The sequence below is a fragment of the Pristiophorus japonicus genome, chromosome 2 (assembly GCF_044704955.1).
Source record: "Pristiophorus japonicus isolate sPriJap1 chromosome 2, sPriJap1.hap1, whole genome shotgun sequence".
Lineage (NCBI taxonomy): Eukaryota > Metazoa > Chordata > Chondrichthyes > Pristiophoridae > Pristiophorus > Pristiophorus japonicus.
The window spans coordinates 90,967,618-90,986,752 of record NC_091978.1 but is presented as its reverse complement, the minus strand read 5'-3'; the positions used below and the strand labels follow the sequence as shown (position 1 = coordinate 90,986,752).

Here is a 19,135-nt window from a genome sequence, read left to right as displayed (position 1 = left end):
TCCAAAGTGAAACTGTTCTAACTGACTAGAACTGACAAACTAAATGACGAGAATTCCGATTTCTAAGATACTCCGTTCTACACCAGTTGCTCCTAAAAATCAGGAGCAAATCATGTGGAAACTTGGGGCCCAAATTCCTGCTTTTTCCTCATACCCCTTAATGTCTTTTGTGTCTAGAAATCTATCTATCTCCCTCTTAAATATATTCAGTGACTTGGCCTCCACAGCCTTCTGTGGTAGAGAATTCCACAGGTTCACCACCCTCTAAATGAAAACATTTCTCCTCATCTCGATCCTAAATTTCCTACCCCATATCCTGAGACTGTAACCCTTGTTCTAGACTTCCCAGCCAGGGGAAACATCCTCCCCGCATCCAGTCTATCCAACCCAGTCAGAATTTTATACGTTTCAATGAGATCCCCTCTCATGTCTTCTAAACTCTAGTTAATACAGGCCTAGTTGACCCAATCTCTCCTCATATGACAGTCCTGCCATCACAGGAATCAGTCTGGTGAACCATCGCTGCACTCTCTCTATGGCAAGTATATCCTTTCTTAGGTAAGGAGATCAAAACTGCACATAATACTCTAGGTGTGGTCTCACCAAGGCCCTGTATAACTGTAGTAAGACATCCTTGCTCCTGTACTCACATCCTCTTGCAATGAAGGCCAATATACCATTTGCCTTCCTAACTGCTTGCTGCACCTGCATATTTGCTTTCAATGACTGGTGTGCAAGGACACCCAGGTCCCTCTGTACATCACCATTTAAATAATACTTTGTCCTATCAAAGTGGATAACTTCCTATTTATTCACGTTATACTGCATCTGCCATGTGTTTGCCCACTCACTCAACCTATCTAAATCACCTTGCAGCGTCATATATATATAGCTGGAGCCCAAGCAGTGATCCCTGTGGTACTCCACTAGTCACTGCCCAACACCCCGAAAAAGAATCATTTATTCCTACTCTCTATTTCCAGTCAGTTAACCAATTTTCAATCCACGCCAGTACATTACCCCCCAATCCTATGTGCTTTAATTTTGCACATTAACCTCTTATGTGGGACTTGATCAAAGGCCTTCTGAAAATCCAAATACATTACATCCACTAGTTCTCCCTTATCTATTCTATCAGTTACATCCTCAAAAACTCCATTGGTTTGTCAAACATGATTTTCCTTTCATAAATTCATGTTGACTTTGTCTAATCCCGTTGATATTATCTAAGTGTGCCATTATCACATCCTTTATAATAGACTCTAGCATTTTCCCTACTATTGATGTTAGGCTAACCGGTCTGTAGTTCCCTCTTTTCTCTCTCCCTCCTTTTTTAAATAGTGGGGTTATATTTGCCACCCTCCAATATGCAGGAACTGTTCCATTATCTATAGAACTTTGGAAGCTGGCAACCAATGCATCTACTATTTCCATGGCTACCTTTAGTACATATAGATTGGGCTAACTAAACTGGTAGCAATACATTGGAGGAGGATTTCCTGGAGTTTATTAGGGATAGTTTTCTAGACCAATATGTCGAGGAACCAACTAGAGGGCTGGCCATCCGAGACTGGGTGATGTGTAATGAGAAAGGACTAATTAGCAATTTTGCTGTGTGAGGCCCCCTGGGAAAGAGTGACCATAATATGGTAGAATTATTTATTAAGATGGAGAGTGACACAGTTAATTCAGAGACTAGGGTCCTGAACTTAGGGAAAGGTAACTTCGATGGTATGAGACGTGAATTGGCTAGAATAGACTGACGAATGATACTTAAAGGTGGATAGGCAATAACAAACATTTAAGGATCACATGGATGAACTTCAACAATTGTACATCCCTGTCTGGAGTAAAAATAAAACGGGGAAGGTGGCTCAACTGTGGCTAACAAAGGAAATTAAGGATAGTGTTAAATCCAAGGAAGAGGCATATAAATTGGCCAGAAAAAGCAGCAAACCTGAGGACTGGGAGAACTTTAGGATTCAGCAGAGGAGGAAGCTTGCTGGGAACATAAAAACTAACTGAAAAAGCTTCTATAGATATGTGAAGAGAAAAAGATTAGTGAAGACAAACATAGGTCCCTTGCAGTCAGAATCATGTGAATGTATAATGGGGAACAAAAATGGCAAACCAATTGAACAAATACTTTGGTTCTGTCTTCACGAGGGAAGACACAAATAACCTCCCAGAAATACTAGGGGACAGAGGGTCTAGGGAGAAGGAGGAACTGAAGGAAATCCTTATTAGTCAGGAAATTGTGTTAGGGAAATTGATAGTATTGAAGGCTGATAAATCCCCAGGGCCTGATAGTCTGCATCCCAGAGTACTTAAGGAAGTGGCCCTAGAAATAGTGGATGCATTGGTGATCATTTTCCAGCAGTGTATCGAATCTGGATCAGTTCCTATGGACTGGAGGGTAGCTAATGTAACACCACTTTTTAAGAAAGGAGTGAGAGAGAAAACGGGCAATTATCGACCGGTTAGCCTGACACCAGTGGTGGGGAAAATAATGGAATCAATTTTTAAAGAGGAAATAACAGCACATTTGGAAAGCAGTGACAGGATCGGTCCAAGTCAGCATGGATTTATGAAAGGGAAATCATGCTTGACAAATCTTCTGGAATTTTTTGAGGATGTAACTAGTAGAGTGGGAGAACCAGTGAATGTGGTGCATTTGGACTTTCAAAAGGCTTTTGACAAGGTCCCACGCAAGAGATTGGTGTGCAAACTTAAAGCACATCATATTGGGGGTAATGTATTGACGTGGGTAGAGAATTGGTTAGCAGACAGGAAGCAGAGAGATAAACGGGTCCTTTTCAGAATGGCAGGCAGTGACTAGTGGGGTGCCGCAGGGCTCAATGCTGGGACCCCAGCTCTTTACAATATACATCAATGATTTAGATGAAGGAATTGAGTGTAATATCTCCAAGTTTGCAGATGACACTAAACTGGGTGGTGGTGTGAGCTGTGAGGAGGATGCTAAGAGGCTGCAGGGTGACTTGGACAGGTTAGGTGAGTGGGCAAATGCATGGCAGATGCAGTATAATGTGGATAAATGTGAGGTTATCCACTTTGATGGCAAAAACATGAAGGCAGAATATTATCTGAATGGCGGCAGATTAGGAAAAGGGGAGCTGCAACGAGACCTGTGTGTCATGGTACATCAGTTGTTAAAAGTTGGCATGCAAGTACAGCAGGCGGTGAAGACGGCAAATGGCATGTTGGCCTTCAAAGTAGGGGATTTGTGTATAAGAGCAGGGAGGTCTTACTGCAGTTGTACAGGGCCTTGGTGAGGCCTTACCTGGAATATTGTGTTCACTTTTGGTTTCCTAATCTGAGGAAGGACGTTCTTGCTCTTGAAGGAGTGCAGCGTAGGTTTACCAGACTGATTCCCGGGATGGCAGGACTGTCATATGAGGAGAGACTGGATCGACTGGGCCTGTATTCACTGGAGTTTAGAAGAATGAGAGAGGATCTCACAGAAACATATAAAATACTGATGGGACTGGACAGGTTAGATGCAGGAAGAATGTTCCCGATGTTGGGGAAGTCCAGAACCAGGGGACACAGTCTAAGGATAAGGGGTAAGCCATTTAGGACCGAGATGAGGAGAAACTTCTTCACTCTCAGAGTTGTTAACCTGTGGAATTCTCTGCCGCAGAGAGTTGTTGATGCCTGTTCATTGGATATATTCAAGAGAGAGTTAGTTATGGCCCTTACGGCTAAAGGGATCAAGGGGTATGGAGAAAAAGCAGGGAAGGGGTACTGAGGTGATGATCAGCCATGATCTTATTGAATGGTGGTGCAGGCTCGAAGGGCTGAATGGCCTACTCCTGCACCAATTTTCTATGTTACTCTGGGATGCAGATCATCAGACCCTAGGGATTTATCGGCCTTCATTCCCATTAGTTTCTCCAGCACTATTTTCTTACTAATAATCATTTCCTTTAATTCCTCTTGCTCACTAGACCCTTGGTTCCCTAGCATTTCTGGGACGTTATTTGTGTCCTCTTCCGTGAAGACGGAACCGAAGTATTTATTTAATTGTTCTGCCATTTCCTTGTTCCCCATTATAAATTCTCCCATTTCTGTCTGTAAAAGACCTACATTTGTCTTCACTAATCTTTTTCTTTTTATGTATTTGTAGAAACTTTTGCAGTTGGTTTTTGTGTTCTTTACAAGTTTACTCTTATACTCTCTTTTTCTCCACTTAGTCTTTTTTTGCTGAATTCTAAACTGCTTCCAAACCTCAGGTTTGCTACTTTTTCTGGCAACTTTGTATAACTCCTCTTTGGATCTAATATCCTTAATTTCTTTTGATAGCCATGGTTGGGCCACTTTTCCTTTTGTGTTTTTACGCCAGAAAGGAATGTATAACTGTTGCAATTCATGCATTCGTTCCTTAAATATTAACCATTGTCTATCCACCCTCATGCCTTTTAATGAATCTTCCCAATCTATCATAGCCAATTCATTCCTCATACCTTCGTAGTTTCCTTTGTTTAGATTTAGGACCCTCGTTTCGGATTGGACTACTTCAGTTTCCATCTTAATAAAGAATTTAATCATGTTATGGTCACTCTTCCCTAAAGGACCCCGCACAACAAGACTGTTAATTAACCCCTTCTCGTTACACAACACCCAATCTAGGATAGTCTGTTCCCTAATAGGCTCCTCAACATACTGGTCTAAAAAAGCCATCTTGTACACACTCCAGGAATTCATCTGCCACAGTATTATTACTAATTTGGTTTGGCCAGTCTATATGTAGATTAAAGTTACCTATGAATACTGTCGTACCCTTGTAACATGCATCTCTAATTTACTGTTTGATGCCGTCCCCTACATTACCACTACTGTTTGGAGGCCTATAGACAACTCCCACCAATGTTTTTTGCCCCTTGGTGTTCCTCAGCTCCACCCAGACTGATTCTACATCTTGATTTTCTGAGCCAATATCCTTTCTCACTATTGCTCTGATTTCATCCTTTACTAACAACGCCACACCACCCCCTCTTCCTTTTTGCCTGTCCTTCCTAAATATTAAATATCCTTGGATATTCAGTTCCCAACCCTGGTCATGCTGCAACCATGTCTCCGCAATTGTAACTATATCATATCCGTTTACATCTATTTGCGCTGTTAATTCATCTACCTTATTACAGATGCTTTGTGCATTCAGATACAGTGCTTTTAGATTTGCCTTTTTAACATTATTAGACATCGTAACATTATCTTGTACTATAGCCCTATTTGTCTTATCGCTATTTTTTTCTTATCTGGACCCTATTTGTTCGTGCACTCTTTTGTTTGTATGCTCTGTCCCTTCCTGACATAATCTGGTTATCCTTACCACAATCACTTTCTGGCATTGCTTCATTTTCTTTTCTCCTTAAGCGTTCTAGATTTCTCTCCACTGCAACTGTCGTCTGTTTCCGCCCCCCCCCCCACCCCCGGCCTGCCCATTTAGTATAAAGACCTGTCTACTATCTCCCTCGTTATTCGGTTCGCTAGAACTCTGGTCCCAGCATAGTTCAGCTGTAGTCCGTCCCCACGGAACAGCTCTCTCTTTCCCGAGTGTTGGTGCCAGTGCCCCACGAATCGAAACCCACTTCTCCCACACCAACCTCTGAGCCATGCATTCATCTCCCTGATTCTATTGACCCTATGCCAATTTGCTCGTGGCTCAGGTAGTAATGCAGAGATTATTACCTTTGTGGTTCTGCTTTTCAATTTAGTCCCGAGCTGTTTGAACTCTCTCATCAGAACCCCTTTCTTAGTCCTACCTATGTCATTGGTACCTACGTGTACCACGAGAACTGGATTCCACCCCCTCCACTCCAAATTCTTCTCCAGCCCGGAGGAGATGTCCTTTACCCTGGCACCGGGTAGGCAACACAGCCTTCGGGACGAATGCTCTCAGCTGCAGAGAAACCTATCTATCCCCCGAACTATACTGTCACCTACAACAACCACCTGTCTCTTTACTCCCCCCACTTGAATGGCTTTCTGCACTACAGTTCCTTGGTCAGTCTGCTCGTCCACCCCACAATCTGCGCACTTGTCCACAAGGGTTGCAAGAACCTCAGATCTATTTGACAAGTGCAGGGACTGAAGCTCCTGCAATACTACCTCCTGGATCCCCTTACCTGCTTCACTCGCAGTCACACACTCCTGTCCCTGACCACATGTCAATTCTAAAGTATTTGATCTAGAGGGTGCGGTTGCCTCCTGGAGCAAAGGTCCAGGTAACTTTCTGCCTCCCTGATGTCTCGCAATGTCTGCAACTCGGACTCAGCTCCTCAGTTTGTCAGACACTTACCGCAGATGTAGTCGCCCTGGACCAAAACGTCCAGGAGCTCCCACATTATTGCAGCAGCAATACATCTCCTGTTTTCCCATTATTTAATTAAATTAATTAGTTTAGCGTTAATCAAGTATTTACCCTATATAGTTTATTAAATTAGTTAAACAAGTAAAGGTTAATTTTTAGTTATATGTTAATTTAAGAGAAAAACTTAGCCCACAATCACTACCATTCACTTACCTGCCTTACCTGTGATGTCACACAGCAGAGTTCTCCTCCCCCGGAGCCGTGCGATCTCCTGGCAGTGGCAAAAAAACATTAAAAACCCAGGCTAATTGGGGAAAAAATCTGGGAAAATTCCTCTCCAACCCAACCAGGCGATCGAAACTAGTCCAGGAGATCACACTGGCAGTATGCTATGGTCTGCTGTGGCTTTTATCCAAACTCCAGGCCTCGGTCTGCTCCCACTCTGCGGAAAAAGTTAGGAAAAACAAGGCAAAGCAACACACTCCTTTCCCCTCACTCCCGCCACACAAACTATTTTCCCACTCTGGGCTGCTGCACTCTGAGCTAACAGTACTAGCCCTCGGTTTTTAAACTGCTTGTGGCTCACATGAGTCACCGCTGGTCAGCTGTTCACAGAACCGGTTTTAACTAAGTGGCTATTTAACAAACTACTGGAGAGCTAGTTTGTCTCTACTTCAGCCTGAAAGAATCCTAAATATGTAACTTAATCTTACTTAGAGGCTACCAGCAATTGCCGCCAGCCTCCAAATGGTGTAAAAAAGATTAACCCTTCAGACTCTCCCACTTACCAAACTCTGTTTTCCCGCTCTGAGCTGCTGCACTCCAGTTTGGTCAGTGTGATTGTGGAATGCACTTACCAATGAATTTTTGTACGTTTACATTTGTCAGTTCTGTAGATTAGTGCATTGTAAGAGATGGATTAATGATTATTACAGTACGAAACATTTTGTACAAAAAAAACTGTGAAATTGTTACTTATAACCTTTTACTGACCTGTTCTGAAATGTTTTTGTAGTCCTGTGATAGTGAGTTGCTTGTTGGCTTTGTTAATTTACTACTCCTGAGGATATACTATAAATGTAGGACATTGGTTTCACTTATTTTTGCTTAGATCGGTACACCATCTAAATCTTTGTTTTTTAGAAACAGAATTTTCATTTTCACAATTGATTTCTGATTTGCTTAATGAGTTGACGAACCAGTAATGAAACATTGCACAATAACATTTTCCTCCAGGTGTTCCACTTGTACACAATTTACGTACCAAGCTGCTTGCTTTACATATTTTGGAGTCCCTGTTGCCTGCCTGCTTTGAACCAAACCAAATTAAGGAGGTAAGCTTTATTGGTGTACTTAACCCTCCATGGCTTATTAGAGAAAAAGATTAGGAAATATAAAGTTCAGTATGATCCTAGAACCAAGCTTCCCTGAATTAAGTCAACATTCAACCAAACTAGAATTAACAGCTTACAAATCAATTTCCTCCTGGAACATTCAAGAATTCTTCTCTTTTTGTATTCTCCATATTAGAATGTTAAGGGTAACAATGCTGAGCAATATAATTTTTGAGATATTTTCACCATCAGTAAGCCCATTTCGTCAGACCTTGTAACGGCTTGCTGCACAGTGTGCAGATAATATTCTTCTGAGCAAAAGTTTTTTCTCCATTGCAGTTCCAGAGACAACTCTGCAGTTCACCCTTGTTGGTTTTGTAAAAACTGAAAGTTTGTCTTTAAGATTTAATTGTTTATAAATCTGCAATTTTGGAGTCTACTCAGCAGGAAGCTGATTTTATTCTCTTCGAAGGAGTTGACCCTCCCTTGTCAAACTTTGAAGTCTCTCAATTCTTACTTGCACTACAATGAATCTAAGAAGGAGGATGAGGGTCAGGAAATCTCAGACCAAATCGGTTTCTAGTCTTTATGTTCTGGCAACATAATGCCATGGCAGTAAACAAAACTGCCTGCTCAATGGGTTTCTTTGGGCCATAGTGAAACTCCAGTTTCACTAATTATTTTGATGCCCTTTTTCTGGGCACCATATGGTTTTGTGGCCATGGATTGTTTATCCATTATTTTGCACATGAAAAGTGTAATTTTATTACATTGATACTAAGTTGACCAGGACTATCTCTATGCAGTAGGAACAACCCGATTTACAAGTCCAGACAGTTCTTTGTACCTCTGGATGCATGTGATTGGTAACAATAATTTTAAATATTTGCTAAATGACTAGTAGACTGCAACTTCTACTGCTCCCATCTGAATGGAAGAAAATTATGAACAATTGATGGATATTAAACCTGTTGTGATGTCATGGAGCAATTCAGTATGGAGTGTATCTGTAAGACTGCAGCTTGGAACATCATTTACCCCCTTCACCAAGCACTACTGCTTAGACATCGTAAAGACTCATAACTAACTGTATCTTAAAGGCAAGTGCTATATTTTGCCCAAAATGTCCACCATCTTTCTCTTAGATATTGCCGAAGCAGAATTCTAGTAGGTTTATAGAGGATATGAATGAAGTAGAACTGGATGATATTGATCCCTGTCTACCTTTCAGAATAAAGAAATAATGATTTGCTAAAATGCTTTCATAGAAAAACTTCAGTATGCTTCTTTGGGATTACTGATATGGAGAGTTAAATAAAGTGTGGTAAAAGCAGAAGAATAAGAGAGAGGAGAAAATTAAAGTGAAAGGAATAAAGGATCATGAATAATTGATGATTCAGGAGGAACAAATCTTTATATATTGAAAAGAGAGAATAGCAGGATAAGTGCTGTGATCTAACTGATGCTCAAAATTCCTTAAGGGATGTTAGTCGGGACAGTTCTCCCTGCTAATAATCTGAATTTATCCTAGTAATACATCGGAAATATTTATTGTCCGAGTATGGAATACTATACCAGGTAGGTAATCTATTAATTTTTAGTATTTTATTTTTCTCTTTCTTCCAAGGTCAACCATTTATAATGAACTCTTAACATTTTTACAATTAAACTAAATGTACTACAATTCTCTTATTTACATACAGTATTCATTTAGTTATTGCAGTGCAAAGTATTATTTCAATGTTCTATTCTCTACTACTGGACTAGAGAAGAGGTATAAATACTAGTTTTATTTTCATTTGTTCTTGGGATGTGGGTGGTACTGGCAAGGCAGTATTTATTGCTCTCAGGAATAAGAATATACCTTGTAGTGTGGGACTGGAATCATGCATAGACCAAACTATTTACCGGTGACAGATTCCTTCCCTGAAGGACATTAGTGAACCAATTGGGTTTTTATGACAATCTGGCAGCTTTAATGATATTTTGTTCTGGTAATTTATTGAATTCAGTTGCACAACTTGCCATGCTGGGATTTGAACTCGAGATCTCTAGGTTGCTAGTTCAGAACCGTAACTAGGTTACCATATCAAATACTAACTGAAAAAAGTTAATTTTATTCATGGGACTTTAGCTGGTAAACATTTTTTTTAAATTAACAGTTAAGGTTGTATCTTTGACACAGAAACAACACACTCTGACTTTCCTTCTCCATTGACTCTTTGTTGCTTTGGTGTGATCTCTGGGCTATTCCCCACTCTATTTATTGCCTATTATTATCTATTGCCACTCCCTCTTCACTTCAGTTTTGCTCTTGGTCTTTCTGTTTCTTATTTCTCCTCACAAGCAGTGGCAGCACTGCAGGAAATGGGAAGCACAAGTTAGAGACAAGTGGAAAACTAAGAGAGAAAAAAATGATGGAAGGTTATGAAAGGGATAGAGTGGAGGGAGAAAAGAAACAAAAAAAGAGAGGGGTACACAGATGAATGAGAGCAAGTGGAAAAAAGATTAAAAAATCCACCTCGACCTGAGACATTTTATTCTTGTTTAAACAAAATCAAAGTGGATAAATGTAATTAAATAATGACTACAGATGATTTAAAGTTGATTACACAAAGATTTATGATTTTGAAAGGGTTTGCATAAAAATGTAGAAAAATAAAGGTAGCTTGAATATAGACTATGATTGTGACTACTGCGATTTCCATTATTTTTGACAATTTACCATGACTAAGTATGATTTTAACAAAAATGAACACAACATTACAACCTTAATAAAAAATATTTTCTTTCAGACTTTGGAAGAGCTCTTCAGTTCACTTTCTGCTTGTATGTGGGAAATGCCACTTGCTTTAAGCAAACAGGAAAAAATGGAGAAAGCAAATGAGGTATGGCAGAAATATTTCCTGAATAACAAAGGTAGTTCTGAATCTTATGAGAACAGGCAGTTTTTTATATCTACGTTGAATACATAAAAGTTACAACCAAGCCATTCGATCCAACAGGTCCATGTAGACTTTAATCCTCTATGCAAGCAAATAATCCAAATCATATTTACCCGCACTGTTTCCATATCCCTTTATCGCCTTTTATTTATCCCCTATTCAATCCTTATTCAACCCTAATCTTGAACATTAACATAGTTTCTGCCTCAAACACTCACTCTAGAAGTGAATTTGACAGCCTCACAACCTCTATAGAAGTTTTTTGCGCTCTCTCTTCTAAATCTCTGCATTTAATCTTGAATCTATGGCCCTTGCTCTAGACTCCTCGACTACGAGAAGCATTCTTTTATCTAACCGGTCTCATCCTTTCATAATTTTAAACACTTGGATCTCCCAGAATCTTTGTTATTTTAATGATAAAAGTCTTTCTTTGTATATTGGTGTTTCCTCATACTTGGCAGCATGCGAGTAAATCTGCATTGTACCCTCCCTAAAGCCACAATATCCTTTCTATAATGTGGAGCCCAGTACTGCACATAGTTCTCTAAGGTTTTATATATCTTCTTAGGCAGTCCCTTGGAGTCGAGGATGACTTGCTTCCACACTAAAAATGAGTACCCAGGTGACTGATTCTAATGCGGGACCTACAGTCTCTGTCACAGGTGGGGCAGACGGTGGTTGAAGGAACGGGTGGGTGGGGTGCTTGAATTGCCATATGCATCTTCCGCTGTCGACACTTGGCTTCAGCTTGCTCCCAGCGAAGAGACTCAAGGTGTTCGGCGCCTTCCCGGATGCTTTTCCTCCACTTTGAACGGTCTTGGACCAGGGATTCCTAGGTGTCGGTGGGAATGTTGCACTTTTTCGAGGAGGCTTTGAGAGTGTCCTTGAAGCGTTTCCTCTGCCTACCTGAGGCTTGCTTGCCGTGTCGGAGTTCCGAGTAGAATGTTTGTTTTTGGAGTCTCGTATTGTGCATGTGGACACTGTGGCCTGCCCAATGAAGCTGATTGAGTGTGGTCAATGCTTCGATGCTGTGGATGTTGACCCGAGCAAGAACACTGGTGTTGGTGCGCTTATCCCGCCAATGAATTTTCAGGATCTTGCGGGGCAGAGTTGGTGGTACTTCATTGCTTTGAGATGCCTGCTGTACATAGTCCATATCCCTGAGCTATATAGGAGGGTGGGTATCACTACTGTTTTGTAGACCATGAGCTTGGTGCCGGGTTTGAGGTCCTGGTCTTCAAACACACTCTTCCTCAGGTGACCAAAGGCTGCACTGGCATACTGAAAACGGTGTTGGACTTTGTCATCAACGTCTGCCCTTGTTGACAGTAGACCTGGGTGTCATGGTTCATCAGTCATTGAAAGTTGGCATGCAGGTACAGCAGGCGGTGAAGAAGACAAATGGCATGTTGGCCTTCATAACTAGGGGATTTGAGTATAGGAGCAGGGAAGTCTTACTGCAGTTGTACAGGGCCTTGGTGAGGCCTCACCTGGAATATTGTGTTCAGTTTTGGTCTCCTAATCTGAGGAAGGACGTTCTTGCTATTGAGGGAGTGCACCGAAGGTTCACCAGACTGATTCCAGGGATGGCTGGACTGACATATGAGGAGAGACTGGATCAACTGGGCCGACATACACTGGAGTTTAGAAGGATGAGAGGGGATCTCATAGAAACGTATAAGATTCTGACGGGACTGGACAGGTTAGATGAGGGAAGAATGTTCCCGATGTTGGGGAAGTCCAGAACCAGGGGACACAGTCTTAGGATAAGAGGTAGGCCATTTAGGACTGAGATGAGGAGAAACTTCTTCACTCAGAGAGTTGTTAATCTGTGGAATTCCCTGCCGCAGAGAGTTGTTGATGCCAGTTCATTGGATATATTCAAGAGGAAGTTAGATATGGCCCTTCCGGCTAAAGGGATCAAGGGGTATGGAGAGAAAGCAGGAAAGGGGTACTGAGGGAATGATTAGCCATGATCTTATTGAATGGCGGTGCAGGCTCGAAGGGCCGAATGGCCTACTCCTGCACCTATTTTTTATGTTTCTAAGTTTCTAAGCTCCCGAGGTGTGGAAAATGGTCCACATTGTCCAAGGCCTCGTCATGGATTTTGATAATCGGGGAGCAGTGCTGTGTGGCGGGGGATGGTTGGTAGAGGACCTTTGCCTTACGGATGTTTAGCGTAAGGCCCATGCTCTCGTACACCTCGTGTTGACGATGGCTTGCAGTTCAGCCTCCTAGTGTGCGCAGATGCAGGCAGCGTCTGCGTACTGTAATTCAATGACCGAGGATGGGCCGACCTTGGATCTGGCCTGGAGACGGCGGAGATTGAACAGTTTTCCGTTTGTTCTGTAGATTAGCTCCACTCCAGCAAGGAAGATCAAGAAGAGCGTTGGTGCGATTACACATCCTTGCTTGACTCCGGTCCAAACGTGAATTGGGTCTATGGTGGATCCGTTGGTCAGGATCAGAGTTTGCATGTCATCGTGAAGCAGGCGAAGGATGGTGACAAACTTTTGAGGGCTGCCGAATTTCAGGAGGACGCTCCATAATCCCTCACTGTTGACTGTGTCAAAGGCCTTTGTGAAGTCAAAGAAAGCCATGTACAGGGGTTGGTGCTGTTCCCTGCGATTCTCTTGGATTTGCCGCGTGGTGAAGATCTTGTCCATTGTGTCTCTTAGTGGACGGAATCCGCATTACGATTCTGGGAGGAGCTCTTCAGCCTCAGGAAGAAGGCGATTGAGGAGGATTCTTGCGATTACTTTCCCTGTAGCAGACAACAGGGAAACTCCTCTGTAGTTACCGCAATCGGACTTGTCGCCTTTCTTGAAAATGTCAGGATTACCGCGTCTCTGAGATCCTCTGGCATGCTTTCCTTCTTCCAAATGAGAGAAATTAGATATGTATTCGCGCCAATAGTGCTTCTCCGCCATGTTTTAGTGCTTTGGCTGGGATTCCATCTGCTCCTGAGGCGTCGTTGTTCTTCAGTTGTCGGATGGCCTTTTCAACCTCATGCCGGGCTGGTGTTGTGCTGAGATGGTGGCGGGTAGCATGCTGCGAGATGGAGTCGAGGACACTCTCATCAAAGACAGAGTCTCGGTTGAGGAGATCTTCAAAGTGCTCCTTCCAGCGGGCACTGACTGCCTCTCTGTCCTTGATGAGTGCCTCTCCATTCTTGGCCAGCAGTGGGGTAGGGCCTTGGCTGCTTGGGCCGTAGGTGGTCTTGACTGCGCTGAAGAATTCACACACATCGTGGTTGTTGGCCAGTTGCTGGATCTCCTGTGCTTTCTCCACCCACCATCGGTTCTTTAGGTCGCAAGTTTTTTGTTGAACCTCGGCCTTCAGATGTCTGTAGAGCTGCTTTTTTGCTCTCGAGTTGTGTTGCTGTTTCCAATTCAAGAATGCCTTGCGCTTGCGATTTATTAGCTCTTATCTCCTGGTTGTTCTCGTCGAACCAGTCGTGGTGTTTCCTGGTCGAGTGACCGAGCGTCCCTTCACAGCTGTTAATTATGGAGTTCTTGAGGGCAGACCATCATCATCATAGGCAGTCCCTCGGAATTGAGGAAGACTTGCTTCCACTCCTGAAGTGATTTATTTGGTGGCTGAACAGTCCAATACGAGAGCCACAGACTCTGTCACAGGTGGGACAGGTAGTCATTGAGGGAAGGGGTGGGTGGGATTGGATTGCTGCACACTCTTTCCACTGCCTCCGCTTGATTTCTGCATGCTCTTGGCATTGAGACTCGAGGTTCTCAGCGCCCCCTCAGATGCATTTCCTCCACTTAGGGCGGTCCTGGGCCAGGGACTCCCAGGTGTCAGTGGGGATGTTGCACTTTATCAGGGAGGCTTTGAGGGTGTCCTTGTAGTGTTTCCGCTGCCCACCTTTGGCTCGTTTGCCGTGAAGGAGCTCCAAGTAGAGCACTTGCTTTGGGAGTCTCATGTCTGGCATACGAACTATGTGGCCTATGTGGAGCTGATCGTGTGTGGTCAGTGCTTCAATGCTGGGGATGTTAGCCTGAAAGAGGACGCTGATGTTGGTGCGCCTGTCGTCCCAGGGGATTTGTAGGATCTTGCGGAGACATCGTTGGTGATATTTCTCCAGCAACTTGAGGTGTCTACTGTACATGGTCCATGTCTCTGAGCCATATAGTGTCAAAGGCCATCTTCGACCTTACAAAGGCCTGTGACACTGTCAACCGCAAGGGCCTATGGAGCGTTGTCCTCCATTTCGGATGCCCCCAAAAGTTCGTCACCATCCTCCGCCTGCTCCACGACGACATGCAGGCCGTGATCCTTACCAATGGATCCATCACAGACCCAATCCAGGTCCAGACTGGGGTCAAACAGGGCTGCGTCAACGCCCCAACCCTCTTCTCAATCTTTCTCGCCGTCATGTCATGCTCCACCTCACAGTCAACAAGCTCCCCACTGGAGTGGAACTACAGAACCAGTGGGAACCTGTTCGACCTGTGCCACCTCCAGGCCAGATCCAAGATCACCCCAACCTCTGTCGTCGAGCTACAGTACGTGGACGACGCCCGCGTCTGCGCACATACAGAGGCTGAACTCCAGGACAGAGAGTTGACGTATTTACTGAGGCGTATGAAAGCATGGGCCTTACGCTAAACATCCGTAAGATAAAGGTCCTCCACCAGCTTGTCCTCACTGCACAGCACAGCCCCCCCCCAGTCATCAAGATCCACGGCGCGGCCCTGGACACCGTGGACCACTTCCCATATCTCGGGAGCCTCCTATCAACAAGAGCAGGCATCGACGATGAGATCCAACACCGCCTCCAGTGTGCCAGTGCAGCCTTCAGCCGCCTAAGGAAAAGAATGTTTGAAGACCAGGCCCTCAAAACTGCCACCAAGCTCATGGTCTACAGGGCTGTAGGGCAGACCAGGCGCTGTGGACATTCTGCATCTCTGGATCATGGAGTCATCAGGTTGGCAGTGAGACGCTGGCTGAATCGAGCTTTCTTAGCAGGATCTTTGAGTGCTCCAGCATTGATTTTCCTGCGGCAGCGTTTCTGTCGCCGTCGCTGTTTTGGGGCTACGTTGATGGTGATGACCGAGCGGATTAGGCGGTGGTCCGTCCAGCAGTTGTCAGCTCCTGTCATGGCGCGGGTGATGCGCATATCTTTGCGTTGCCTCGCTCGGACGATGACGTAGTCTTGCAGATGCCAGTGCTTGGAGCGAGGGTGCTACCATGAAGCCTTATATTTGTCTTTCTGACGGAACAAGGTGTTGGTTACGAGGCCATGTTTTAAGCATTTCGTCAGGAGGAGGGTACCAGTGGAGTTGGTTTTCCCTACCCTCTCTGCCAATCACACCTCCCCAGCGGTCTGTGTTCTTTCCAACTCTGGCATTAAAGTCACCCAGGAGGATCAGCTTGTTGCCTGTTGGTACTCGGGACAGTGATTGTTCTCTCAGGTTTTATTTATGCTCATATGGTGACAGACCATATAACCCGAGTTAAAACTGCTAATTTGAATTTATTGTAAGACATAAAATTATGTCGAAGCAAAAATCAACAGATAAAGTATCCGCATTGTTCTAAAATTTATTTGATGAACCAGTTTCCTGCAACCAAAATAACAAAGCTTTTCAAAATCACTTACGGTGGGAGTGAATTGGAAAAACCGTGGACTTTCGGCCCATGAGCTGTGCTCATTTATTTAGTGTGATAGAATGGGCATTTCATCCCTTCTGTACAACTTTATTTCAATTTTAATTTACTCTTAATTTTATTTCCCATACACCTGCGTACTACCCTAGTAAGTCACCTTTTCAGTTTATCTGCAGTTATAATTAAGGTTGAGGTAGTTCTTTAAGGCAGAAGATATTCCAAAACATTTCAAGAAAGAATTAACCATACTAGTTACATTTTAAATGAATAGTTCTGAACACGAATTTTACTGGGTGTACATTTTTGTTTTGCTTTTTCTTGTTTCAGACGGAGGAGAAAGAGGATGACAACATACCCATGAAAGAGTTTTCCTTTGACCCAGATAAAATGGTTTGCTGCATAATGGAATCTGGAAATGTTTTATCTCATGGTGCAGGGGGCAAAGGATATGGCTTAGCAACAACTGCCATAACATCTGGATGTTTTCAATGGAAGGCAAGTGTGCTACCAGAAATGATAAATATTAGACAATTATAAACTGTGGTCGACAATCTAGTTTTTCAGTTGTACCTGTAATCAATCTTATTTTCATTGGCTTCCATCTATCTTTAAAGAATAGTTGTATCCAACCTAATGCTGTAGTTCCCAGCCTTAGGTAAACCCCCACCAACAGTTTTAAATCTTGAAATGTCAGATTTATTTCATCAAACAAGTAATTTTCAATAATTTGAAGATGTGACCCAAATAGCAACAAGGTATTTGTAGATTTACGATTGCATCAACTACAAACTGTCAGGAATGTGCTTTTACTCTTCAGTCAGTCAGTTCTCAGTACAGTATATGTCGGGATTTGCTTCATGTTATGCAAATAACAAGGGCTAAAAATTGCGTCGTGCCCTATTTGGGGCGATAACTTTTGCAGGATCATAAAAGTATCGCCGGGCACTACACAGTTGATTCCGATGCTAACTTCAGGTTTAGCGCTCCAAGAGGGAAGTGGTGCACTAAATCAAATGCTACCACTTCCATTATGCCACTAAAGGGAGCAAGAGGGGTGGTAGCGGCAGAACGCTGCACAATGTTCCGTGCATTGCTGCCGGTTTCATGGGCTCCTTCCCTCCCTTAAAGGGAAGGGCCAATGTTGTGGGATTTGGAGGCTAAGGATGGAAATGGTCATCGACGACACCTGCGATATGCGCAGAGCAGCCCCAAGCACTGAATGCAAGGCTGATCAATCGCGGGATCGAAAAAATAAAAAAAAACAGTACACTGGGGTAATAAAATAGTGGCCTACCTGACCACCACTGCCTTTAATTAGCGCTCCCCAAGCAGCCAGCCGAGGTGACAACGCCTCCTGCAGCTCCCGTTGTTGATGCCTGGTGGTGCCCCAGGGGGTAGAAGGGAATTTTACATCCGGGACAGTAACGGAGTGCTGCGCACTGGATGACATCACGATCTCCGGGACACATGAGATCGAGGCGGTAAGTTTTAGCTCCAGCGCTATCCTGCCACTTAAGTTCGTCGGTGTCGGTAATTTCGCCATGCCCGGTCGGTAAGCCATTAGTGCCCCATTATCGCCCCCCCCGGAGACGCTAACGGGAGACGCAAAAGAGGCCAATTTCTCCCCCAAATCTAGGGCATCACTAGCTTTTGTAAGTTACATGATCACTTCTTTATACCTCAACTCTGCATTCATGTTTACATCAAACAAGCTCCGATCAAGAAAGGGATAGATTAAAGTTTTCTGTAGTCACTATTTTGGCCAATCAATTCAAATTATGTCAGTTTGAAGACATGGGGGGAGAAATTCACTATCACTCCGTTTCGGGTGCTCACTTTAAAAAGTTGGAAAACCAGGCACTAACGATTTCAAACTTTAAAAAAATTCGCCCTTTGTGCAATCGGCAGCAGGCGGGGCGTGAGTTCAGCAGCGCTGCACACTAGGCCGTGCAGCGCTGCTGCGTTGGAAGGCTCCTTTCCTCCTTTAAAGGGAAGGGCCATCGCTGCAGGCTCTACAAAATAAAAATAACTTACCTGGACCACAATGGCAGCCAAGCAGTGTGCCGGGCTGAACAATCGCGGATACGAACCAGTGAGAAAAGCTGGAGGGAAAATGTTTTTTTTTAATTTAACTCGGCCACCTCGCCTTTAAACATTGCCCCCGAAGTGGCCAGCCAACCGATGCACATCTCCTGCTACTGCCGGTGTTTTTGCCTGACATTGCTGCAGGTGGCATTTGTGGTGGGAGTCGATGTCATCGCTGCGCCCGGTCATGAAGCCATTTGGGGGGGGGGGGGGGGCGCTAACTGGAGGTGCAAAGGCACCCAATTTCAACCCATGACGTGCCCGTGAGGCCCGTAATTTGCAGTCAGCGGTGAAGCAAAGGCGTTCACCACTGGCTGTCGGGAAAGCTTCTTACAAAGATCGTACAATTTCTGTAGCGAGAAGTTCGGTTTTTCCGACACTCAATTGAGATCAGTGGGTAATTCTAAAGTGCGAGCTGCTGTGACGTCAGCAAGCTGTATGGCTGTTCACAATGCAGAATTCTCACACACAGGGAACCAGGAAGTGAAGGAGTTCCTTTTATAACTTTAAAAATCTTATGATAACAAAACAAAGATTGGGACTCTCATATGGGGCAAAGGGTAAACCTGTGATGAACAAACTTTAAAAAAACAACATTTTTTCTAGAAGTTTCTTAAAAATGTTAATTTTTATTAAAATGAATAAATTTGACACTACAAAATTAGAATTTATTTTTCAGGGTAGCAGTGGCTATGCTGTTAAAACCTCAGTTACACCTAATCCGACAAGGTCTAACTTTTAATGGAGTATTTAATAGCGATATTACTGCCAAAAGCCAAAGTTTTTGTCAGTTTCACTGATTTCCCTGATTA

At 43.6% G+C, this 19,135-nt stretch overlaps 1 protein-coding gene across 1 annotated transcript in view; it reads left to right on the top strand.

Moving 5' to 3' along the window:
* The window catches only part of LOC139228820 (probable E3 ubiquitin-protein ligase HERC1), a 426,955-nt gene that overhangs the window by 91,176 nt on the left and 316,644 nt on the right, over window positions 1–19,135 (top strand). Inside the window, exons 25-27 of the mRNA XM_070860235.1 lie at window positions 7,571–7,668; window positions 10,464–10,556; window positions 16,566–16,733. Of these exons, the coding sequence (XP_070716336.1) occupies window positions 7,571–7,668; window positions 10,464–10,556; window positions 16,566–16,733 (359 nt within the window). The remainder of the gene's footprint in view (window positions 1–7,570; window positions 7,669–10,463; window positions 10,557–16,565; window positions 16,734–19,135) is intronic.